Source organism: Ictidomys tridecemlineatus, chromosome X, assembly GCF_052094955.1.
Source record: "Ictidomys tridecemlineatus isolate mIctTri1 chromosome X, mIctTri1.hap1, whole genome shotgun sequence".
Taxonomy (NCBI): domain Eukaryota; kingdom Metazoa; phylum Chordata; class Mammalia; order Rodentia; family Sciuridae; genus Ictidomys; species Ictidomys tridecemlineatus.
Window position 1 is genome coordinate 81,852,498 of NC_135493.1, and position 26,642 is coordinate 81,879,139.

The following is a 26,642-nucleotide window of genomic DNA, read 5'->3' on the forward strand; positions in this document are numbered from 1 at the left end:
TCTCCCTGGAAGTACCCTTTCATTCCCCACTGGAGCCCCATGCACTCCAGACTGAATCTGCTGGTGACCTGTCTGTGTGCCCTGCTGGTCTCTGAGCTTCTTGATGACAGGGAGCAGTCTGGGCTCATCACTTCCAGCCTGGCACACAGTAGACTCCAGGAATGCCTTTTGCACAGATTTCCAGGGGTTTGTCCCACCAATAGACACAAAACTATGGGACATAAAGTTGCACCAGTATATTTCCAGCAGCATGGGTTTTAGTGACAAAAGGTCATCACTTGCTTGGGATCCTGTCTGGGTGGAGCCTCATGTTCTGAGAGCCCCATCTGCTCCTATTGTGTGAGATCCCAGAAGGCTGGCCTGCAGGGTATATCACTGGATTTGGTGTCAATGAAGGGAAAGCAGGAGGGAGTCCAGGTCCTTGGAGGAGATTGGACATACAGTGTGAGTCCCCGAAGACTGAATGCCAGTTGACAGCCCTTCCCCCTGTGGCTCTAGTCATAGCCAGGCAGTGGCTGCAGTCTGCCTTTTGGGATGCTGGCCTCAGGAAAGTGAGGTTACTGAGGGGAAGAGGCCCAGGTGGGAAAAAGAAGCCTGAGTGGGGTTTCAGAGAGCCGATTTTAAAGGTCCCAGGGCCCCAAGAGCACAGAAGCACATTTTTTCCTGATCTTGCTCTTTCTATGCCACCCTTCACCACCAACATACCCCAGGACCTGCTGCACATGGAAATCCATGAGAGCAGCTGAGATGGAAATCATTCTGGAATCAGCTCCATCAGAAATGGCCCCTGCTACTCAGGTCTTCTTACCTTATCCTGTTTTGTTTATTTGTTTGTTTGGTGTTTTGTTTTGTTTTTCTTTTGCTTGTTTTATTTTACATGAACCCACATCAGAGATTCTGAAAGTGCAGTCCTCATTCCCAGAGCATAGGCGTCAGTTGTCAAAGTGTCAGCAAGGAATGAGAAACTCTGGACAGGGCACTTCCAATCGGTTTTACTGAGTCCACCATGAGATTCAGAGGCAGGCCAATTTGTGGAACTAGTGACATTCAGAAAGGCCTAAACCACCCAGACCCATTCATTCCAATTCTGGCAAAAATAATGCATCGTGCCAGTGTGACACATTTTCCCACATCACCATTATTGGTGAAGAAGAAGTTTGTTTGGTAATGATAGGCTCTGGGCTGACTAAAGGGGTGTATCTGGTCACTACAACTGCTTTCACAAAACATTTGAAGCACATTTGCCATCCCACTTCACCTACATTAAGTTGTGGATTGCAAGTGCCCTTGTATGTTTGTTAGCTAATGTTCATCTTCATGTCCTTTCCCTCAGTGAGGGACTCTGGCTTATTTTCTTTGTTCCTGATTTTGCATTCCTAGTGCCTGTCACAGTAAGCAGTGCTCCTTATCCATGTCCTGCATAAATGAATTAGGAGAGGCTGGCTTTCTCATGGTTCTCACCTTACCCATGACCAAATGGAGGCTCAGAAGACCTAAGTCCTTGTAAACTGTGCACTGCCTGTCTGTATTAAAAGAAGTAAGGCAATCTCAGAGAAGCTAGGATCCAAGCCATGGATTCAGCAGCCAGCCAAAAGCCAAGTCAACATTTCCTTGTAAGTTTGCTAACCCAGAAATGAGCAATACTTGTTTTTTCCCAGCTGTGGCTAAGCAAATGCTCTCACCTATGCGAAAAACAAAAAACATTTTTCTTTATAATTCACTCCATAATTCCAGAGTACTTTTTCCCTCTTCTACCTCCTGTTTATGTTGTTTAAACCCTAGTTCTAAGATATGCAGTGAGGTCCAATTTCCTAGATGTTGGAGTCTCATAATCAATATCTCCACCACCTCCCCCTCTCCTTTTCACTAAACCTCCTTGAAAACTTCAGAGGAAGGCAACATATGGAGTAATCACCACATTTTGCAGAGATCATAACATGCCTTGAAGCTTCTTGTCATGGTGTTTTTTAAACAGAGTGTGTATGTTGAGAGAAGTTTAAAAAATCTAGCCTGAAAATTGTAAGCCTTCTATTCACACTGTATGAGGTGATGTCACTTAGAACCATGAGAATTGCAGTGATCTTTCCAGCACCTACAGCAACACCAGCTGAGTTGGGAGCTGCTATGGTCTGAATGTGTCCCCCACAATTAATAGTCTCCAACTTAATCTCTAGTGCAACAATATTAAGAGGTATAGCCTTTGAAAACTGATAATGGCATGGAAGCTCAGCTCTTGAGCTTGGATTATTGCCCTAATAAGTTGATGAAAGGACCTAGCCAGGTCTCCTTTTGATTTTCTGTCCTTTTCATGTAAAGATACAGCATTCTGCTGGGCACAGTGATGCACTGCTGTAATCCTAGTAACTCAGGAGGCTGAGGCAGGAGGATCATGAGTTCAAAGCCAGTCTCAGCATATTAGCAAGGCACTTCACAACTCAGTACAAAAAAGGGCTTGGGATGTTTTTCAGTAGTCAAGCACCCTGGGTACAATCCCTGGTACCAAAAAAAAAAAAAAAAGATACAGTATTCCCCCCTCTGGAAGAAGCAGCCTCTGAAGCACCATCGTGGAAACAGCAGCCCTTACCAGACACCAAACCTGGCGGCACTTTGTTCTTGGACCTCCCAATCTCTGAAAATGTGAGAAGGAAATTTCTGTTCCTTATCAATTGCCTCATCTGTGGTACTTTTTGTAGCAGTTGTCATGATTTGGGTATGAGGTGCCCCACAATGATCCTGTGTTAACACAGGAATGCTCTGAGGTGAAATGATTGGGTTGTAAGAGCTATAACCTAATCATTCCATCATAGTTTGAATAGACTTAACTGATTGGTAACTATAAGCAGATGGGGGATGGCCGGAGGTGTCAAGTCACTGGAGGTATTCCCTGGAAGGGTTCATCTTCCCTGTGCTTCTCACCCCACTCTGCTTCCTGGCCACCATGAGAGGAGCAGTGATTCTATGCCATGATGTTCTGATTCACTGTGGGCCCAGAGCAATGGTGTTGGCTGAAACTCTGAAACTGTGAGATAAAATAAACTTTCCTTCTTTTAAGTTGTTCTTGTCAGGTGTTTTGTTCACAGTAATGAATAGCTGACTAATATAGCACAAACAGACTGACAGAATCTAAATATCTCCAAGTTGGAAACTATATTTTGCTAAATTTCTGTGAGTTTATGGTAACAACTGCTAGCAGGTCAAATCAGCTCTTATTAGAGCATTCAACCTCAAAGATGATGTTGTATACATCACCACTGATAATAATGGAAAAGTATAAGCACACTTTTCTCTTGTCTCTCAGACAAATGTTCCTAATAACAAATTCCTCTGAAAGAAGACTGGCTCTTATTTCAACCTCTAAAACTATACTCAGTGTGAGGGAGTTAAATAGTTATGATTATTCTCTCAAAGAGAACATTAGACTGTGCTCACTCAGAAAATTCAAATACATGAATGAATCTGTTGAACTTTCTAAAACCACTGATATCCATTGTGAGGAGGCATCTATTAGATCCTACTTCTAAGCCTAGGGGAGTAGAATCCTAATTCTGAGATTTAGAGGGGAGGTGCATGACTGTCCAAGGGAGATTAATATAACATCAAATGTTTTCACTAAAAAATAGTAATAATCTTGTGATTGGTCATGGGCCCTGGAGATTGCAGCTTTCCTGGGGATTGTGGCCTTGGATTCTGTTTTTGTCAAAATGAAGGAAAATCATCCTGGGCTATAACCCTTCTGAGGACACATTGTTGTTCTCTGTGTTTCTCATACCACAGAATACCTAGCACAGTAGTACATTTAAAAGGATTGATCTTTATTTACTGAGTGCATGTTCCTGTACATGAATGAAGTGCCTACAATGGATCATCAGGTGAACTGGGTCACAACTTTGAGATAGCTTTGAAGGAAAATGTTTTCTTTTCCTGTGTTCTGTGTATCAGACATGGTGCTATCTACTGGTTTAAAGGTGGGGATTAAGAAAGAGGGGTATGAAAGTTGAAGCTTGCCATAAAGATTTTTTGCTATAAAGATTTTTTCATCAACTTACTGGGTTTATGCTACAATAAATCTATTATAGTGTGAAAAAATTGTAATTTGAAAGCATGCTCAATATATTTTGTCTACTGACCATCACAGCTTAACAACACAGTACACCATTATGTATTGTCTGTTTGTGATGTAATGGCTGACTGTGAGCTGAGATTTGCTGCTGCTGCTGCTGCTGCTGCCACCGCCCAGCCTCTCAAGGAAATATTGTATTATATATTTCTAGTCCAGCAAAAGATCAAAATTCAAAATTTAAAGTATTATTTCTACTGAATGAGTATTGCTTTTACACCAATCAGTTGAAAACTGATATACAATTGAAATCATTGTAACAGATTACATAATTAAGACTCAGAGAGCATAGGTGTTTTATCTCAGCTCACACAGCTACTAAGTTCCTTGGCTCAAGTCTGAGCCTGATGCCCTTGGTTATGTTTCCTCTCTCCTACACTCCAAGATAATATCCCTATCTCCAATTTACTCCCTGAAATTAGACTCTTATTGGTCCCTTAGGAATTCATACCAAAAAGTTGCCATTCCTCTAAACCTTTAACCCACTGGGCACCAGTGAATATTTTTGTTGTTGTTGTTGTTGTTGTTTGGTTGTTTTGGGGGTTTTTGTTGTTGTTGTTGTTTTGTTTTGGGGTTTTTTTTGTTTTTTGTTTTTTGTTTGTTTGTTTGTTTTTTGCTATGGAAACTAGGCCAGGAGTATCTCCCTTGTGACTATACCTAATGGATAGGTCAGAAGAGATGGCTGGCTAAGGAATAATTGGAGCCTTGGAGCCCAAGTTAACCTAGACCTCTAAGTAAATAAAGGATCCAGGAATATTGTTGGGTGGTGGAGTGAGGGTGTTGGGGCTTCAAGATTTGTTTAGTTCTAGAATTAGAGTGTAGGAGGATGGGAACATAGTAGCAAAGAAGAACCAGAAATAGCTTAGTGACTTGATTTACAGAGGCTTCAAGGACTGAGTAAAGCAGAAAACTCTCTTGCCCTGGGCTTCCCTCCTCTATACAAGTGCCAGGGAGTAATTCTGCCTTGTCTAGAAGCTTTAGCACCTGAAGTAGGGCAGAGGGTGTCCTGACTTCCACAAAGGAGTCAGACCTGAGGAGACCCAGGGGAATCCTCTAAGCCTTTGTAGCTATAGTGTACGTTTGCTAGAGTTTCTTGCCAAGGTCATTCCATTCACCATTAATATCAATTCTGAGCAACTTTCCTCTAGGACATGGTGGGATATACTGGTTGATTGGATCCAATTTTGCCACATTCAAACCATCAGAATAAGGAAGCATAAAAGATACTGCATTGTTAAAGGCTAGATTGGTCTTCGGAATTATAATTCTGAGTCTAGAGTTAGTGGATTTCCTCCCTTTACACTGCACTCTGTTAGCACCACCCTGTCCTTTTTTGTTCAGTTCCCCTGTTCAGGTTATGTGCAAGATCCCTGACAGGTTTTGCATACTGGCAAGGCCTTTAGACAGATTCTTACATGTAGAGTTTGCTATGGGTCCTCTGGGCTATTCCTACATGAACAGTTTATAACTAGAGGTAGGAATTATGCTTTATATGAAGCAGAAATTCAAGAAAGCAGAAAAAGCAAGACAAAGTTGGGCATCTGTCATGGGTGTTACAGTATATGAACAGAGTCTACTCTTGCTTTTCATGTGTCTTTTTTGCCTGCTGCTTTGGTTTAGATTATGAGAGCTGTAACCTAATAAGGGATTAATCCACTCATATGGATTAACTGGGTGGTAACTGTAGGCAGGTAGTGTGTGGATGGAGGAAGTAGTTCATTGGGGGGTTTGCCTTTAGAAAATCTATTTTGTTCCTGATAAGCAGAGCTCTGTCTGTGCTTCCTGCTTGCCATGTTCTGAGCTACTTTTTTCTGCTAACCATGATATTCTGCCTCACCTCAGCCCAGAGCTATGGAGTCTGCCAACCATGCACTGAACCTCTGAAATCATGAGCAGATATACTTTTCCTCTTAAGTTGTTCTTATCAGGTCTTTTAGTCACAGCAACAAAAAAGCTGACTAAAACACCTGCTTTACAGAGAAATATGTTAATGAATATGTTGAAACAGTACCACTTAGCTGTGGACTTCTACAATAAAGTTACTTTAGGTTTTATGTTTCATGATTATATACATGATAAAGATTACTTGATAAACACAATTGGACAATACTTAAAACAGTGAAAACAGATTTTATTCAGTAAATACTGACAGTACAGAAATAGCTAAGCTTCATTCCGAGTTACATAGAAGTAGTTTGGGAGTTCTAAAGGTAGAATGAGGAAAGAGGGAGAGCAGGGACTCAGTAGACTTAATAGAAGTGAAAAAGGACAGGGGGCTCACCAGCATATATGTCATAAGACCAGCTGAGATTGCTAGCTGGGTTCTATTCTTCCATAGACACTGGGACAGGAGGCCCTATCCTTCCTGATTATTGTATTTCAAGGGAATGGCTCTCAGGTCCTTGAGAAAGACATTTCTGAGTAGTAAGATACACATATTCAAAAATATAAGCCTCTTTTGGTATATGTACTAAGAAAAGTAGGTCAGGGGCCTTATTACCTGGTGTTGGCTAGAAAAAAAATAGTATATTCTAGCAGTCTTAAGCTTTTTTAGACAGGCATTTTAATGGGGAGCTGGTGTCATGTTAGGGACAAGACATTATGCTGCTAGAAGCTGTTCTGCAATTTAACAAGTCTTTTACTGCAAGAGTTTGATGGAGCTCTGCACTTCTCAAGACATTTGAGCATATTGTAAGAAAAGAGCAAATGGAAAACTTAGAAATTCCAAACCTCAACACCAGTGGGGATTTCTCACCAAAAATGTACAGCTTCAAACCTTGGCAAGAAGATTCCTCCTGGTAACCAACTAGACAGGAACTAGAATTGCTAAGGCATAACCCAAACAGGAAAAAACTCCCCTCAAATTCCATTATAGGCTTAAAAGGACCAATAAATCTTGGCAACACATGCTTTCTGAAGTGCATTGTCCAGATCTTACCTACACTCCAATACTGAGAGATATTCTTCCCTCTCAGAGGCACATATATGAAATGTTAAAATCAGAGTTGAGTTTGGTCTGTGAGATGTCTTCAGTCTTTTGGGAGTTGTATTTTGGAAACCCATTTCCTCACATTCCCTATAAGTTACTGCACCTGATATGGATACGTGTTCATCATTTAGCAGAGAAGAGGCAACAGACTGCCTACAATTCCTTATTTTGGTTGCACAGGCATTGAAAATGTGATTAAGTTGAGAAGGCAACTAATAATTTCAACCACTTTAACTGCATTATAAACCAAATATTCACAGTTGGCCTGCAGTCTGATGTCACCCTTTAAACCTATCAAAATGTTTCCATCACATTCTGGGACATCAGATCATGCTTATCTGGTTTTTTTAAAAAAATGTTTTTAGTTATAGATGGTCACAAAACATTTTTAAATTTATTTTTATGTGATGCTGAGGACTGAACCCAGTGCCTCACAATGGGCTAGGCAAGTGATCTACCACTGAGCTACAACCCTGGCCCATGTGCTTATTTAGCTTTTCCTCCCTGATCCTGATCTGGCTGATCCTGCTCAGGATCCCTGGAAAGAAGAGCATCTCAAACAAGGAAAGACATATACCAATCAGAACTATGTTCACAGATTACCTGTGAAGATTCACAAGGCCTGAGTACCTCAGAAGCATGACCAAAATCAAATGCATATTCCTCACAATGAATAAATTACCCACTGTGGCCTGTTTTGATCTCATTTGAACACCTGATCAAACAGAGGCACAAAACCACTACCTACAACTCCTTTCTTCTGGAACTGGATATGATACCATATATGGCCTTAAGTAAAAAAGAGTAAGATGAACAGATAGTTGCAGCTGTAGACTAATATATAAAACAACAATAATAAGTATTCCTTGTTTGTAATGACTAATTACCAAGGAACTAATTACCTTGTGCAATGGCCACTATACCAGCTTCATCTGGCACCATAAAGAGTAATGATACCATTATCACCAAGACCAATATTAAGGACACGCTAGACAACGAGGGCATTTATAGTTCTATCACAAACAAGTACTTAAATATGAGTAAATTTTACCCAGCTGATCATCAAAAAACTGTGAAAGAAAAAAAAATACACAGCCTTCTGAAGCTCTAAAAGACTTTCCTAAATGAAAGATGATGGCATTTATACTACAACAGCAAGTATCAAAATATGAATAACCTACTTATCATAGGCAGAGGAAGTCACAGTAAGAAATGAACAGTGATAAGTGTCTACATGCTCTCAACTGGAAAAGAGACAAGAGGAGGAATAAGTTCTCAGCAGCCAAATCAAGAAGGAAGATTAAAAGAACTATCCTGATAGAGACAGCAGGAGGAAGAGAATTCTGACACTAGTATTATGGTCCATGAGATATAATTAATTGTGAGTATGGTAGGGATGACTTCATCACCATAAATAATTCCCATTGGTGCCTCAACTCCAGATAATAGATCATGTAATTGTTACCTATTTTATAGAAGAAAGGAAGAAAATCTAGGATAAATCAAGCCTGCCTTGTTTTGATGGAGGATACATGGATAAAACAACAGCAGAGTAATTTTCTACTATACTTTTTATTCATTTCATGTGTTAAATTCAGCATAAAGACTTACATAAGTAGTATCTAATTTTAGTTTTGATATAGCTAGGCATTGGTCACATGGGAATATATATTAATCTTTTTCCTTGTCTGTATGTTTGAGATTAATTCACAATAAAAATATTCCACCCTAAAAACAAACAAACTGCAAGTGTAATCCTTTTTGCTTCATAATCATAGGAATGCACACACTATAAACTTCCTTGCAAGCCCCCAAATTGTGGAAATTGTAAAAAAAAAAAAAAAGTCAATACCTGCACTGCAAACAATTCATAGGAATCATCAATGGATTAGAAATGTGAGAAATCCCCAAACTAGGTATAGTAGATGGGGCTAGACTCACTTTTTCCAGTAATCTAAGTAAACTCACAATGAGTGCAAAGGTTGTGGTAAATGGGGAGCTGATGCAAGAGTGCTCTATGCCCTGAAGAAGTACTTGCTTCACTGCCACAAACTGGTAGACTTACCCAAAAGGAGATCTTATAGGTTCTGGTTACAAAGAAAAATTCAGTTAGAGAATGAGCTTATAACACTGAATTCCCATAAAATCCTACCAGAGTTGAGAAGAAATTTTAAAGAATTATTATTATTCATTACAATAATATACATTATTATCCTCTGTGTATATATGATTATATGACCAGTGTGATTCTATATCATGGACAACCAGAAGTATGAGAAGTTATATTCCATTTATGTATGATGTGTCAAAATGCATTCTACTGTCACATATAACTAACTAGAACCAAAAAAAGATAATTTTCAGTATTCTAGGCACATATAACTTCAAACTTAAAAAAAAAATGGAGAGGAGAACCAGAGTGGTTGGTGTGTGCTATTTGACTCCTTGAAGACTTCTATGCCCATCATATTCTGATCTCACTCATTATAAAAGAAAAAGTTCAGCCTGAATCAAGTGGAGCCTGTAGTATGCCACTGTCTGGGTATTTGAGTACAAACAGTATATGCTGTTTATCAATCATTTGTTGACCACACCCCTCCATGCCAGTTTCCTGAGTGGACATGGCCACTTTCCCTTGTGTCAGGCTAGGATCTTATCCTTCCTCTTTATAGGACTTCTTCCAACACATGGAAAAATCTCTTATCAACAACCTTTCCAGATATGAAAATGATAAGTTAGGAGAGAACACAAGGAAACAAAAGAGTAGGGCTCAAAGGACACCATGTTCTGCCTCATCCATATAATTATTGATTGAAAATACAGAATTATTTCCCCACAACCCACTGGGTTTTTCACCTGGGAAGTTGCAGACATGAGGGACTAAATATTGAGAGTTTTTTACTCACTCAATTACTGTTCAAACTGAAGTAGAAGACTTATAATGTCCTCCAGAATCTCTGTCTCCTCTTCAATTGAGGCCTCCATAGCCTTGTTGTTAACATAGGCCAATATAGATCAGAGAGTCAGTGAGTACCCCTTAGCTGATTGTCATTAACCCTTAATCCAAAAGGCACTGTAGAATGCAGTGGAATCAAGAGCACTACTAGAGGTGTGGAGGATACATGGACATGTAAAAAAATCAGGCCCTCTCAGGTTTGGGGCTTGGCTATATTGTTCAGTTCGTCTATGAAGCAGGGATCCAAGTCAATGGGAAGAAATGACTGCCAGGTTTAGGAAGATCCCAAGTATTTAACACTGATCCTTCCCCACACGGCTTTCCTTGCCCCTCATTCCCCATCCCAACCACACTGAGTCACTAGCCTTAGCTGGAAGGCCATTTCTTTATTCAATCTGTTCTTTCCTGAAAATTTATTGAATTAGAACAGCACCAGCCCATTGCAAAACACTTGTAAGAGATCATAATATTAAATTCATTTTTGGAGTTTGTCTTCTGATTTACCCTACATGAACCTATAACATTTTGCCTGTTTCTCAAGATGAGAATCCCTTCCACCTATAGATCATGACTGCAAGACACTTCATTTAAAGTATCTCCAGAGAGAAATTAAAAAAAAGAAAAGACGGGAAAACAAGGCTAGAGAGATTAGACTTTTCTGTTTCTGCAGAGAAAAAAAATCAAAGGAAGGGATATTAGTGAACTTATCAAGGTTAAAGTACATGTAAGTGATTTAGAATGGGTCAAAACTCATGTTCCTAGGTCTGAATTCAATGCCTGTTTCTCCACAGGAGGCACCCGCTTTCTACACAAGTGCAGATGTCTGGACTTCACTGGGTACAATTTGGCTGGCAATTCTGCTTTCCCAGTGATACGCATTGCCCTACCATAGAATTCATTCACCAGATGCAGCCATATTCTATTTCACAAACTCCAATAAAGGCCAAGAAATATCAAAGACTATATATAGGCTAGACAGGGCCTTTCCCCAAGTGGGACTACAAACTGAGCTTCTGTTGAGCAAGCATTTAATCCCTTCCAGCCAAACAGGTAAAAACCATTCACTTGCCTTTTAAGAGTTCAGTTAAGAACACATGTAAGAACTTTTCCATCATGTATTCCTTCAACATGCATTTATTAAATGCCACATTCTCAACACTGCTTCAACACCTTGAGAGGCCTGCTATGTCTGTGCCTGCTATGTGAAAAAGGCTTTTCATTTACTATCTCATTTCATTCATACAATCCTATGAAGCCAGTACTTTACCTCCATCTTTCAGGTGAGAAAACAGCCTCAGAGAAGTAAAGTGACTTGAGCAAGCTAATACTTGCAATGACATGAGGAAAAAAAATCAAAATGCCAGCTCTAGGGCCTGCCTCAGGGCAGCAAAAACTGGCTCAATGCCCTTTTGGACCAACCAAGATAAGCTTCAGGGAGAAAGATGCCTCTGAGCAGGCAGATGGAATTCAGATAGTTGGAGAAGAAAGAGAAGGTGATTTAGGCAGAGAAAACAAGTGAGCAAAGTTCAGAGTGTGCTCTGAAAGAAGCAAAATAAATGAGGTACTCAGGGAGACTGGAGCCTGGAAACATTGGAGCCAACCTGCACTCCCCTGCCTCCACCCCATTCTCCATTTCCTTCCAGCCTCCTAAGCCTTTCAGTGGTCACCCTCAAAATGCCTGTCTCCATTCCCATAGCAACAGCCTCAAGGCTCACTTTCATGCCTCTTGCATCTTATTTTAATTGCTTCCTATGTGGTCTGCCAGGAGATAGGTGCCCCTCCTTGAGGCTGCACAAATGGAGGTCTGATCCTCTTACTGCCCTGCTGAGTAACCCCTGAGAACGCAGAACACTGCAAAGGCTCTGCACCTTTTTCACACTACTGGCTTTGCACTCCTATCTCCTCTCATCGCCCAGCACTTTGGCCATAACATTATTATCCAGGTCCTAGATGAGCCTAAGAATTAATTAGATATGTATAGTATAAATGCTTTCTTAAAACAGGGAGAATGAGTGAATGCGCTGCGTAGGACAGAACAGGAAAGGAGGGCTGAGGTCAACGGATTCCTTCCAAGAATACACCCCCACCTCAGTCCCGCGCGCCTTTCATTCCCCGCCCCCCACCTCCTGCTGGCCTCCGTTGTGCATAGAGACTCACTCTTTCCCAAGACCCCAGTGGTAATAATTATAGAATACAAAGAATGATCTTCATTCCTTTCCCCCTTGCTCCTCCTCCCCCTCCCCAATTGCTTTTCCCCACCCCCACTCCCACTCTCAGATGCCCGCCTCCCATTCACTCCGCCAGCCCACGGAAACTGGCAATGCAGACCACCTCACTTCCGGTGCAGGAGTCAGCGGACGTGCTGGAAGTGGGGCGGGGCGAAGCCATCCAAGGGGAGCTCTCTGACTGGAGGATTCTGGGAAGGAAGTCCGGAGGGCCGGAGGCGGGCGCGGTTAGCCTGGAAGCTGCTGCGTGGGAGTTAACCACATAGCGGCTAACGGTGACATTTTTGTTGCCCGTGGCAGGAACAGCATTGTCAGCAGCTGTAGAGGCGACTGCAGCGGCGACGGCCTCATCGGCGACGGCAGAGGTAGGGAAGGTAGGGGGCGGAGGTTGCTGTAGAGAAAGTAGGTACCTTAATGATAGAAGCCGCGGTGACAGCAGTGGGAGCAGTATCAGCTGAAGCGATAAGTTTCTGAGGCTACTCAGAAACTATTCCCTCCTGTTTTCCAGTCTGGTGTGATCTGTATGCACAGATCTCTTGACTTGCCTGCGTGAATTCCATCCCCCATTCCCAACGGGGCTGGACACAAGCTGCAAGGACAAAATAGTGGGCCTCATCGAAACTCATACACTGTGGGAGAGAATTGAGGTGCCTACAGCCATATACAGGGCCTGATGTCTTCACAAGGCCCAGGGGCTTCCAGAACCTTCAGGGCCTCCCTTGGCCCAAGCACCTTGGGGATGTCAAACAACATGGAGACCCTTAGTCCCTATTCATTTTGCCCCAACAACTTGAGAGGCACAGGATGGAATCCTAACATGTTGTGGAGACTGAGTTCTTCACAAGGATTGAGCACCTCTTGGAGGGGCCCAACCGTCTGGAGGGGTCCCACAGCTTGGCAGAGACCAAATACTTGGGGGACCCCAGCCTCTTGGCTAGACCCAACCACCTGGCAGGACCCCAGCACCTGGCAAGATCCCAATGCCTCACTAGGTGTGAGCATTCGGCGAGGCCTGAGTACCTGGAGGGGCCCTAACCCATCAGAGATCCGGAGCCCTTGGAGAGGCCCCAGCACCTGGCAGGCCCCAAACAATTGGAGGGGCCCAAGTACCTGGAGAGGTGCAAGCACTTGGCGAGGCCCGAACGCTCCCAGAGGCCGTGGTAATCCACGGGTGCAGAGCCCCTCTGAGACTCATAACACCATGTGGGTCCCAGGCACTTCCTGGGGCCCAAGTCCTTCAAGGGGTCGTGGCAACTTCCAAGGCTGCAGCAGCTCTCATGGCTGGAATAATTCTCATGACTGGAGCATTTCTCATGGCCAGAGTACTCCTAGGAGACCCAGTATCTCTGAGATTCCAAGTGTATCACAAGGGTTGGGTATGTCAGAGACTCCAGGTCCTTCCTGGGACCTGAGTACTTTGGAGACCTCAAACACCTCACAAGACCCAAGCAACTGGGAGGCCCCGAGCAATTCCAGTTGTCCAAACACAGGCTTCAGCACTTCAAGGGACCAAAGTACTTCTAATCATCTGAATATATCAAGTGTCCCTAGTACCTCAGAGATTACAGGCATCTCTGAAATTCCAAGAGCCTTGAAAGTTGAGGTGGCTTCAAATGATCTCAACACCTTGAGGGCCCCAAGAGTTTCTAATGGCCTAAGGATCTGTGAGGATCCCAATACATCGACATCTATGAACAGGTATGAGGCCCCAAGAAACTTAAAGGCTTCCAACATCATGGAGACCTCCAATACTTTAAAGGACCCCAGAATCTCTGAGACTCAAAGCACCTCTAAGGCCCCCAGCACTTCTGAGGTCCCAAGTACCTTGAAGGGTCTGAGCACCTTGAGTGTTCCAAGCACCACAGAGACGGTGAGTGCCTCAAAGACCCTAGACATCTCAGAGGTCCCGGCTGCCACAAAGGCCCTTACCACCTTGAAACCTCCAAGCATGCATGAGACCTCCACCACTTTAAAGACCCTAAGCAACTCAGAGGCCTCTAGCATGTTAAAGGCCTGGAGTACCTTGAAGGATCCAAGCACCTTCAGATCCCCCAGCACCTTAACTTCTCTGATTGCATCTGAGTCTCCCAGTACTCCAGAGGCCCCTGGAATCTCAGCGGAACCCAGCTCTTCAGAGATCCTTAGCTACTCAGAGGCCTCAAACATCTCTCAGAAACAAAGAATCTCAAAGGCTTGGGGTATGTTGAAGACCCAGAAAAACTCAAGATCCCCAAGCACTATCAAACGTGAGAAAAGCTTCAAAAAAGGTCTCCTAACTGTGATGTTAGGCATCATTTTCATGGTGGGCACCTGTGCTACAGAAAGCCTCATTTGGGAAGTTCTGCAAAAGTTAGGGGTGCAGCTAAAAAAGAAGTACAGAATATTTGGGAACCTAAAGAAGGTAATCACCCAAGAGTTTGTACAGCGTGGGTACCTGGAATATAAGCCAGTGAACAATGGTAGTCCACTGGAGTATGCATTCTTCTGGGGACCTAAAGCCAACCGGGAAAACAGCAAAATGGAAATTTTACAATTTGTAGCCAAAGTTTATAACAGAGACCCCAGGGATTGGCCATCACAATATAGTGAAGCTGTGAAACAGGAGGAGGCCAGAGCCAGGATGAAAACCAAAGCACTGACTGATGTCCAAGCCCAAACCCACGCCAGAGTTCAGATACCTGCAGGTGTTTGTGCAAGTTCCAATACCAATTTCGCTGGCACTTCCAGTGCTAATACCAGCAAAAAGTCCTGCAGCTAGTAAAGGATAAGTCATAATGATCACTTGATGACAAAGAGCAATCAGAAGTAAGAACACCAGATCAATGGGTATTAACAATTTTGAAGAGAAAAGGAGAGAAGGAAAAAAAAAACAGTGTATGGCATTAGTGTTTGGGATTGTGTGAGTAACTTTAGGATTTAGGTATTATTTGAATATTGCTAAGTTTTGCCTCTTGCTTGAAGTTCACAGTATATGTTTGTCAATTAGATTTTTGTAATTTTTGTAATGGATCATAGTATTAAGTGTTCATAACTTTTGAAGATTGTTTTTCCTATTGTTGTAGAGATATGCCATAAGTGTTGTAACTGCTTTTAAAAATGAGAAGTTTTCATCATATACTGATATGAATTAAATATATAGTACTTAAAATGACGGATCTATAAATATTTGAATGGATTTACAAGTAAAATAGATGTATCCTAAATAAGGAAAACAATGACAACAAAACAAACACATTTATGTATATCCATCTGTATTCTTTGTGTTTATTGTAAGGTTGAAATTTTCCATGATTTAGTTTTCCATGTGTTAATTACCACAGATTACAGAGAAAAATAAAAGCCTATTAACCAGTAAACTATGTTAATTTACTTTCCACCTATCTGTTGTGTGAGGAATAAGTTCTGTGGATAACTCTTAGCACTTGGGGCCCAGATAATATGAGAGAAAAATATGTAAACTGGAAGTATGGTAAGTACTATCATAGAGACTCAGAATGAGGTGCCACAAAATATGGAACATTATGAGAACACTCCTTAGTAATAGGATGGAGAAGAGGACATTATAGTATGCTTAAATTATATGAAAAGAGGGGAAAGAGTGAAGGGGTGGTTGCAGGGGAAAAAACAGACAACCATATGCTACAAAAATAAAAATGAAGGGACTGTAAGAAAATTCTTTATAAGATGACAATCTGATTAGTGAAAGTAATACTAGAGATGAGAGAGAGTAACTATACAGGAACTGAGGCAGCAGGGACATTGGAAGAATGACAACGTTTACACTGAACTGTTAAGAGTCTGTCAAGGGAAAACCAGAGAATAAGAAATGAGGCAAAGGAAAAGGGAAGAATGACCAGAGCCTCAAAGGGTAGCTGTTATGGCTGAATTTAAACTAATAATAATACAATGACTAACAAAAAGGATGAATCTGGAATAATGTGGAGAAAAGCTCTAAAACAGCAGAGTTACTCGGATTTTAGAGGAAAACCTATAGCATCTCTTAAAGGTAAACTTAAGTTTCTCTCAGGTACTACAGTTTAGTGTGGTGCCCACATTGTTTAGAATGTGTGTGTGTGCGTGTGTGTGTGTGTGTGTGTGTGTGTGTGTGTGTGAGAGAGAGAGAGAGAGAGAGAGAGAGAGAGAGTATGTGAGTGCTCAAGCACATCTCTCCAAGGGGTAAGGTAGCATTAGCATTTCCAAATGACACCCTGTCATGCTAGCCAATAGTGTACTAAGTCACCAGGGATGGGGTTTCTTCACACCCCCAGGAGATTCTGCACTCTCACCTGGTGAGCTCAAGGAGCTCAAAGCACTTATCCATTCCACCACAGGGGCTTCTGAATCCTCAGCCTCACCTTACACCAAATCTGGGCTTGTGGGAGTCACTTTGACCATTCTCGCCAGAGAAAGGCAGAGAACACTCCAGGAAATTCTGACCACCTCCAGAGTTTACAACTTTTATCACCAAGAACTAGACAGTGTGTGAACTAAGATCCCCAGTGGGGAGCATGGGTGTCAGGTGCCTAACCTAGGCTTGTGGTTCTCAGCAAAGCAATGGTCTTAAAACAGAGTAGCCAGGCAACCTCCAGGCTTGCCCTGCTTCCAGCTGAGTACCAACTCAAGTCACTGGGTGCAGGGTAAAGGCTCAGGGACCCAGAGTTATCAGCCTTTTGGAACCATGAGACTTCAAACAAAGGCAGTAGCTTTGAACCCTCAGCAGCTCCAAATTCATCCAGCAAGCAAGAAACTAGTGCAAGCCTTCTGTGTTTCAGCAGTGTGAGAGAAACTGGGCACAGAAAATGAAAAGGCATGTTTCCTGCTCTGAGAGAGCCAAGTTTGCCAATGCATCCCCAGAGGTTCACAAGCTGGGAATCTGAGGTACAGGTTCCTACTTAATGACAGAGAGGCTGCAAACCTCAGATCCTAGACAAGACCCCAAGTCTGTTCTCTGAAACTCCAGAGGGCTTTCCTCTAGGTCATTCTGCTTTCTGCTTCTGCCTGCCAGTGCACTTAAAAGGGGTCTGTCCTAAAATAAAGAAATAGAAAGCCCCTCCCCCAAAAAAATCCAGAATGAAAGAATAGGAAGTTTTGGGCTGCAGTCTCCAGTCCTTTGAGGGTGGGGAAGACTCAATTAAACTTCTCCCCATTTTACAGAAGGGGATGCACAGAGGTCACTTAGCTCCAGGAAAGTCAGCTAGGAAGTAGGAGAACCTGGAGAGCAGAGATGTGTTGAGCACCTCTTCTAGGCCAGAGGCATGCCATGTATTATTCCTAGCAGGTCAGTATGATCACCTCCCATTGTACAGAAACCACAAGCTAGCTCAGAGAAAGATATGATGTCCTCCCCAAACCTGTCTGAATCTGTGCATTTTTAGGCCCTGGTGGGAATAAATGTCCAATTGCCAAGTAAAGGTCATTAGCAAGTGTGGGCCAAAAAAGGGGGGGTGCTAGGGATGTAGCTCAGTGGTAAAGTGCCCCTGGGTTCAATCACCAAAAAAGTGAATGAATGAATAGGCAGATAAATAAATAACAAGTAAATAGATATCCAAAAGTTCTCAGGCAGGATGCTCCATAGGGGATTGGGAAACAAAGGATGAGTGATCTGCCCTAGCCCCAGGAGGGGGCCTTCAAAGCACCAGGCTCATTCCCCTGTTGCCAGTTGGTTCAGTCTTCCCAGCACACTGCTTTAGCACTACAAAGAGTTAAACAGCTTTTGATTAGGTAAACAGCAGAGGAGGGCGGGATTTCCTGTTGGCTGAGAAATGAATGACAGGTCTGAGGGAGGGGCAGGCAAAGGGGATTCTGGAAGGAGCTGAGCAAGAGAAGCCAAAGAGGATATTGATCCTGATGTTGAATGAAATCCCTGGGTTTTGAGCTGTGTGCAGATGGGACACGAAGCTGTGTGTCTTTTGCTCTGGGAATCTGAAAACTAAACTGGCCTCAACCCAGCAGAGTTTCCCTGAAGTGAGTAGGAGAGCTGCAGTTTTAGTGGCAGGGATGACTGTGAAGCTGGTGGAGTTGCTGGGTCCTAGAACACTCCAGTTGTTCAGGGAATTCAGAGAGAGAGAAAGCACAAACCTTTCCAAGGCTAGGGACAGTAGCAGCTGGCATTTGCTGAGAGCCACATGATGCCAGACACTTGCATGGCTGTCTACATGCAGCATCTCTAACTTGTTCACCGCACAGCAAGATGCCTGTCACCAGGCACAGGAAACCAAGGCAGAAACTCTAGGCCAGATCTTTCAAGCAAAATGCTTGGGTCACCTGGGTGGGTAGTGACAGACTAGCACCTGAACATAGGGCCAGCCTAGTTGGAAGCCCACACTGCTGTGTTACAAGAACAGGCACCACCAGCAGGACACCTGTGGCTTCTTCATCCAGCCTTGGGAAAGTCTTATGCTTTCAGACTCTACCAAATCCCAGGGTCATAGTGAAAATGATCATATCATGGAAGGGTCAGGAGGTGTGAGAAAACGAGGTAAATATGCACTTTGGGAATTAGCAGTCAAAGCCCCTTTATTCTGACTTATTGTTGGTGTATAGGCAGGCATCCTTGGAGAGGTGTACATGTGGAAAGAGTATTTCCTTCCAAGACAGGTGTGTCTTCCCTATTAGAGAAACTTAACCACCCTGCACACCCCATCAGTCCTCAAATCCTAGGTCCTGGCTTTTCCCATAGTGGAACAAGCAAGAGAAAACATTTCTGGCCCTGTAACCTTGCACCCTGGCACTGTATAAGGATCCAGAAGATACAATGGGCAGGCAGGACTTTGGCATCCCCTAAGCAGAGAAAATTGGATAAAACCCAAGTGGCAAACAGTGGGCAACTGCCTATGAGTAAAGGACAGTTTCAGTGACATCCTCCTTGTAGCCAGTATTTGGCCTTGGCTTCAGCAACCAGGTGCAGAGCAGATGGTGAAAGAGAAATATGGATTCTCCTTGGGCAAACACCGGCCTCTAGGAGGTAGGTAGTGGGCAGGAGCCCTCTAACCCTTCCTTTGGCATAAAGGTGCAATACCACTTTTCTGAGGGAAAGGCTTTTGAAGTAGTGATGGAGATGCAGAAGGGCAATTAGGGTGAAGATGGACTGAGTCCTGCACACAGCCTCACACTCCATGGCTTATGGCTCACAAGCCACAATGGTTCAAAACATCAAAGAGCTTATGGAATTTCTTTGAAAATCTGTGTGAGGGCACGTGGACAAAAGAGGGTCTCTGCTCAATCAAGATTACACAGAATAATCACTGTGGAGCCAACTGAAGCTGAGAGAACAGGCTTCTGTGGAAAAGTGGACAGTACGCTTGCAATGCTCGCCACCAACTGGAAAAGTGTTCACACAGGGGAAGGAGGGGAAGGCTGAGCCCATGGACAGCTAGTGAAAAGCAGGCCCAGTCCATGACTGGTCAGATCCTGCCCTCACTCACACAACAACTGTCAGCCTGGCCAAGGTGTCTCGCCATTTTCAAACGGGGAAAGTGGCAGAGATCCCTCCTGTGGCAGAGTGCTCTCCTGTGATTCTGGCCAAGGGTGCCCTGAACCCTTCTCGGATTGTCACCTCTCAAGACTGACATGACTTGTGTCAGTTCCTGTGCTGTGATTACTTGTGGTGACATATGAGAGAAAGGGCAAAAAAGAGGAGGAATACAATCTCCCACACCTTTAGAAAAGATCCCTTTGACTACTCCCCGGTGCTGAGAACACAAGTCAAGAGTCTGGCTGAGAGATGTATGCTTCAGGTACACACACGGCACTTAAATGCCATGAGGATACCTGAGCTCTGCTTAGGGAGTGAGTGTACACAGAGAAGGGTAGAAATCGGGAAAAGAGCCCCACAGCATAACAGGACCCGGGAGAAGAGGGGACACCAGCTCAGGAGATGGAAACATTTTCACCAAGGAGGCATGGAAGAAAACTGAGAGTTTCCTGGGAACCATGGGAAGAAACAGGTATCCAGAGAGAGATGGCAGTCTACTCTGATCAAAATGCTGATGTCAAGTGAGATATGAGGAGGGGTGAGAATAGGTCATTGCATTCATCAAGGTAGATGTCCCTGGAGACATCAAGAGCAGCTTCTTGGCAGATTTGGGTGTCACCACCTGCTTTGAAGAGGATTAAGGGAGAATGGGAGGAGAGGGATCCATGAGAACAGACAAGTCTTAAAAGGAATTTTACAGTGGCAAGGAAGAAGGAAAATGGTGTCATGTTGTAGGGTGAAGAGCGAGCCAGGAGAAGGTTTAGTTCTGTAGGAAGTAAGACCATTGTACTCAAGTCAACCTGGTAGAGGAGTGAGATGCATAGCACAGGGGTGCCCGAGAGATCCCTGCAGGAGGAACTTCGAGCAGGCAGGAGGGTATAGGGGCCTGGTATAAAGAGGAGGGCTGGAACATGCGCAAGGAGTTGCAAATGAGGGTGTTCTGGATTGGGCAGATGTCTGATTGGCATTATGTGTCCCCTGAACACAGCAACTTGAGGCCAGGTACATGAATACTTGTTGAGCCTCCATGTCAATTGAGCATATATTATGTTCCAGGCACATCGTGGCACCTAACATTTGATACTTGAAATAATCCATTATGTGAGTGATTTCATGCGGCAATATGCCCACATTAAAACTGGCAGATCTGCTGCACTAGGAGGTGAGCTTGACTGGCCAAGGCCATGAAGAAAACACAGAGGCAGTGAAGCTCAAAGCCTCAACAGGCCGCCTGTCAAGGCCTTTTTTATCTCCATGGATTCAGACCTGCTGGGATGTCAGAGCGTAGGCTTATTCTTGCAGCACCTTAGCATAGTAAGCCCCTGCCCTGTGAATCTCAGCAGCTTGTAATGATCACAAGGACGACAGTCCCTATGGCTAGGTACCCACCTCAGTCACCTTAAGGCACTGCTACTTCCTTGCCTATGCTGTGTTCTGACCCTGAGTCTGGGTAGCAGCACCTCTCTGCAATCTTGACCTGCTTACAATAGACCCCTCCTCTGAAGACGGGCCTACCTCCAACTGGAATTTAGAAACACCACTGAACCACAGAAATCTCCTTCCACTGACATTTTTGCACATCCTTACTACCTGAAGGCCTGTTAAAAGACCAAAGGAGTGAAGTAAGTCGCGTGGATATTGAAACCAACTTGGGCCATTACTACCAAGATTTGTGGACACACACACACACCATATACTCACACTCACAGGAAGACACAAAGATCTCTTTGTTCTCCTAAGTTTTATTGTGTGTGTGCCTCTGTGTGTCCTCTTCATTGTCTCATGTGCCTATTCCCTTCCAAAAATATCAGGGTTGGACCCCAGTTGCTATGATCCCAAAGAAGAAGCATCATGGTGAGTTGGAGCCTCACTTGCAGTTAAGCCTGGAACCAGATATGGATTTCACAGGACTGTGTCTCAGGGAGATACTGCAGGCTCAACTCAGGAAAGAATACCCTTTCTGGTAATCTGAGCCAAGAAGAATGAGGCTGACTCCACGAGAAGAAATGAAGGGTGAGAGGGGGCGCTGCCAATCAGAGACCCAGATATAGAGGGGAGAATATTTTATAGAGGAGCTCTCTGAGGCACACACTCACCTTGGACCTGTTCCACAGGCCTTGACCCAGAAGCAATACTCAAGGCCTTTGGGCACCCGCCTCCCTGAAGATGGCTATTACTACTTTTTACCCTGCTTTATCTTAAACTGTGCTTGAGTTCACACACTTGAATGTATCCCCCACTTTCAGAGATTCTCCCTGGCCCTGCTGCAGAGAGTTCAGTAAAGGCTGCTTGAGCTTCTCTGAGAAATCACTGGCCCATTTGATGCTGGGAGCTGTAGAGCAGCTGTCAGGATTGGGTCACAGGCACTTCTACAATCCCGAATCCTAGCAGGTGAAGTATCCTATGCAAGTTGAGTGGAAACGTGCTAGTCCCAAGCCCAGGGTGAGTTTGGGGACCCAAACTCCATGGGCAGTCTGGGGACTGAGTCAAAGTGGTCTAACTCTTTCACCTTTACTGTACATCTCCCAGGTGATGAGCAATCACTCCTGCTCCATTTTAGACATGCTGTGTCAAGTGAAGCAGAGGGTTTTCAAAAGAGTCCTAGACTGGTGCTTCTCCAGGTATATATGGTGAAGAAGGAAACTTTCTTTTTCCACCCCACTCTCTTGCAGATCAATGCATTTGTATAATCAGAGCAAAGTGAATTACTAGAATGAAATAACGTGGCAAAGGCATTGAAAACACAAAGCCATATCTGTGTATGTGTGTTTGTGTGTGTGTGTGTGTGTGTGTGTGTGTGTGTGTGTGTGTGTGTATATATATATATATATATATATATATATATATATATATATATATATATATATGCATTAAGGGCTCTCGCTGAATGATTGAGTCCTTCCCAAACATTCACTTTTACCTTCTGTACTTTACACAGATGTGTAACCACCTTTTCCAAAGCAGCAATGGTTACAGACTGAGCTCTGTTCACTATGCTCTGGCACAGTGTCCGGCCATCATAGACATTTACCAGTGGTTGCTATGGCTGAGAGCTATGGTAATATGTGCTCTTTAACATGAAGGAGCTTACCTAACACGAAACTGCAACTAGGGCTGGTGATGTGGCTCAAGCAGTAGTGTGCTTGCCTGGCATGCGCAGGGCAATGGGTTCAATCCTCAGCACCACATAAAAATAAAATAAAGATGTTGTGTCCACTGAAAACTAAAAAATAAATATTAAAAAATGCTCTCTCTCTCTCTCTCTGTCTCTCTCTCTCTCAAAAAAAAGAAGAAAGAAAGAAACTGCAACTAAATGCAAGAAGAAATGCCAAAAGCTTCATTTGCTGATGGTCAAGAGAACTGTGTGCTCAAGATGCAGTGCAGGAATTCCAAAAACAAATAGCACAGCAATTGACACCTCTGCTGGCCCTGGATGGTAAGAAAGTATGGAGATTACTGTGTTGATTTTGCATTTTATCCTTGTAGGATAACTTCATGATCATTGCACAAATTTCTGCAAGTCTGGGAAAAGTAAAGAGATTTGAAAATAGTAAGCATAATCCCACAAATCACAGGCTACCTGTGCTAACATTTGTGTCCAGAAATATGATAACAATGACATCAACAGTTATGACAACACACTCACATATTAGGAAACATTGATGCCAGTTTTCTGTACATCGATTCATTACCTTGACTCAGAGATCCCGCCTACTAGCACTGTTGACCTCATCAGCCCACTTGGCAAAGATTTCCAGTGGTGTCTGGGAGTGACCAAAGGTGACACAAATCATGAACAAGGGCTATCTGTGTACCAAGTCTCCAGCTAGCAATCACAGGTACCCCTGACAGAGCTTTGCTGTAGCCTTCACCTGGTATGAAGAGATGAGTCTTATAATGTTGACATTGTCTTATAACGTGGCCAGGATCCAGGTTCCAGAAGAAGCCGCATTTCATGCGTACACATATGGAGTACTATTCCACTTTCTGGTTGTACGTGATGTGGAATTACATTGGTGGTGTATTCACATATGAACATGAAAAAGTAATGTCCACTTCACTCCACTGTCTTTCCTATTCCCAAATTCCCTCCCTTCACTGCATTCCCCTTTGTCTATTCCAAATTACTTCTAATCTTCCGCATCCCCTACCCTTATTGTGATTGAGCATATACATATCAGAGGAAACATTCAGCCTTTGGGTTTTTGGATTGGCTTATTTCACTGAGCATGATCGTCTCTAGTTCCACTCATGTACCTGTAAATGACATGATTTCATTCTTCTTTAAGGCTAATATTCCTTGTGCATATGTACATCGTTTTCTGTATTCATTCATCTGTTGAGGGGCACCTACACTGGTTCCATATTTTCACTATTATGAATTGTGCTGCTATTAACATTGATGTGGCAGTGTCACTATAGTATGCACCCATTTCCCCACATCCTAACCAACATGTATTGTTACTTGTATTCTTGATAGTTGACATTCTGACTGCAGCGAGATGAAACCTCAGTGTAGTTTCAATTTGCATCTCTCTGACTGCTAGAGATGCTGAACTTTTCTTTGTATGTTTCTTGGCCAATTGTATTTCTTCTTCTGTGGCATACTGTTCAGGTCCTTTGCCTATTTATTGATTGGATTATTTGTGTTTTGGGGGGGTTGAGTCTTTTGACTTCTTTGTATATTGTGGAGATGAATGGTTAATCTAAGATGCAGATGGCAAAGATTTTCTCCCATTCTGTAGGCTCTCTCTTCACATTCTTGATTGTTTCCTTTGCTGTGACGAGCTTTTTAGTTTGACACCATCTCACTAGTTGATTCTTGATTTTATTTCTTGCGATTTAGCAGTCTTGTTAAGGAGGTCAGATCCTAAGCTGACATGGTGTAGATGTGAACTTATTTTCTGTTAGGTGCAGGTTCTCTGATCTAATGCCTAGGTCCTTGATCACTTTGAGTTGAGTTTTCTGCAGGGTGAGAGATAAGGGTTTAATTTGATTTTGCTACATATGGATTTTCAGTTTTGTGAGCTCATATGTCAAAGAGGTTATCGTTTTTCCAATGTATGTTTTTGGTGTCTTTGTCTAGTGTGGGATAACTGTATTTACGTGGCTGTGTCTCTGTGTCTTCTTTTCTGTATCATTGGACTACATGCCTGTGTTGGTGCCAATTCCATGCCGCTGTTGTTACAATAGCTCTGTTGTATAATTTAAGGTCTGGTATTGTGGTGCCTCCTGCTTCACTCTTCTTGCTTTGGCTACTGTGGGCCTCTTATTTTTGCAAATGAATTTCCTCGCATCTTTTTTCTATTTCTATGAAGAACGTCATTGCGATTTTCAGAGGAATTGCATTAAATTAGTATACCACTTTTGGTAGTACAGCCATGTTGACAATATTAATTCTGCCTATCCAGAACATGTCAGCCCCATTTTAAATACTAGAAAAGTGAAGATGGAGGATGTTTTCAAAAACAGATGATGGAGAATAGATGGAAGCAGAAACGCTGGTCCAGGCAATCAGAGGAGCACACATGAACACATACAGTTCTCTCTTCTCTCTCTCTCTCTCTCTCTCTCTCTCTCTCTCTCTCTCTCTCTCTCTCTCTCTCTCTCTCTCTCCCCCCCCCTTAAACACAGACACAGGCACACACACACACATGCTTGTGCTCTCTCACACCCAGGTTCACGTGTTGCTGAGAGAGACCTGCCTAGGTGGGGAGGGAATGGTTATCACAGCTGCCCTGCTGTGTCCACCTGGGACAAGTCAGCTGTTCAGGCTGCTCAAAGACTCACCTCTCCATACACGCTATGAAGAGAATCACTACTCTCTTTAACTCATACAGGACATGATCATTATTTGCTTCAGCAGGCCATAATGAGGGGAAAGGAATACTCCTAACTGAGCAAATAGGACCCCACGAACTTCACGATAAAACTGCTCTTAGTCGAAAGGCTGAGGACCAAAGTCAGCCCACACATTGACCCTAGTTAGTGAATATCTCAGCCCCACAGACCTCAGGGCTTGGCACAGATCAACATAGTCTGTGTTGAACAATCGGGCTGAGGTAAGAGGGAGGTGGCACTGCGGTCCAGCACCTCAGGGTCTCCTTTCCCTCTGAAATTGTTTCCTTTCTGCTCTGTGGCAGCACGCACCTTCTTTCCCACATTCCCCTACATGTTGGTCAAAGCCTATGTTCCTGTTGTCCACCAACCGTGTTTGGCCTTTCATCTGGGCCACAGTTCCTGGGGCAGGTCCCAGAAGCCAGGGTGCCCTGAGTCATTCTAGCGACCTCACCATGGCTCCTGAACATGTGGCTCTGTGCTCCCTAACCTGGGACCTTGTCTCAAGACTCCTATTTGCATAAACTCATCTCACCCTCCCAGCCTTCTGCCTCCCATTCTGATTGAACAAGCCTTAGTTCTCATCCTCATCCCATTGGCTGAATGGTGCTCACAGGCATGTCTTCGACCCCAAAAAGTGACAGGGCAGAGAAGGGACATTGAATCCCATATCCCTGAAGTTCACAACCCCACTTTGCCTCCCAAGTCATACAGTAATACACTGACCTCTCTAAAGGTGCACACATATATCCCCAAACTCAGCAACACTCAACTACCACATACCCAGGCACTTGGAGATAGGACACCACACCAACCTCAATTTCTCCTTGTGTTTGTAGATTTTCATTTCCAACTAGACTCATACCAAAGTGCAAGCACACACACACACACACACACACACACACACACACTCACCATTTGGTTACAGTACATGCACCGCACAAACAGGAGTAACACATATAATCACCAAATTCACATACATAAATGTACAGGCATCCATTAGTCACACACAGCAAACCCAAGCCCACTAATAAATTCCTATG

General features: G+C 43.5%; 1 protein-coding gene and 1 pseudogene across 1 annotated transcript; both read left to right on the forward strand.

Moving 5' to 3' along the window:
* Nucleotides 1-4,180: 4,180 nt before the first annotated feature.
* LOC101956921 (ubiquitin carboxyl-terminal hydrolase 27-like) lies at nt 4,181-7,395 on the forward strand (annotated as a pseudogene).
* Nucleotides 7,396-12,464: 5,069 nt separating this feature from the next.
* On the forward strand, nt 12,465-15,643 carry LOC120888425 (uncharacterized). Its single transcript, XM_040281418.2, has 2 exons — nt 12,465-12,652; nt 12,796-15,643. The coding sequence occupies exon 2, from the start codon at nt 12,961-12,963 to the stop codon at nt 15,043-15,045; it is 2,085 nt and encodes a 694-aa protein (XP_040137352.1). The 5' UTR covers nt 12,465-12,652; nt 12,796-12,960; the 3' UTR covers nt 15,046-15,643.
* The last annotated feature ends 10,999 nt before the right edge of the window (nt 15,644-26,642 follow it).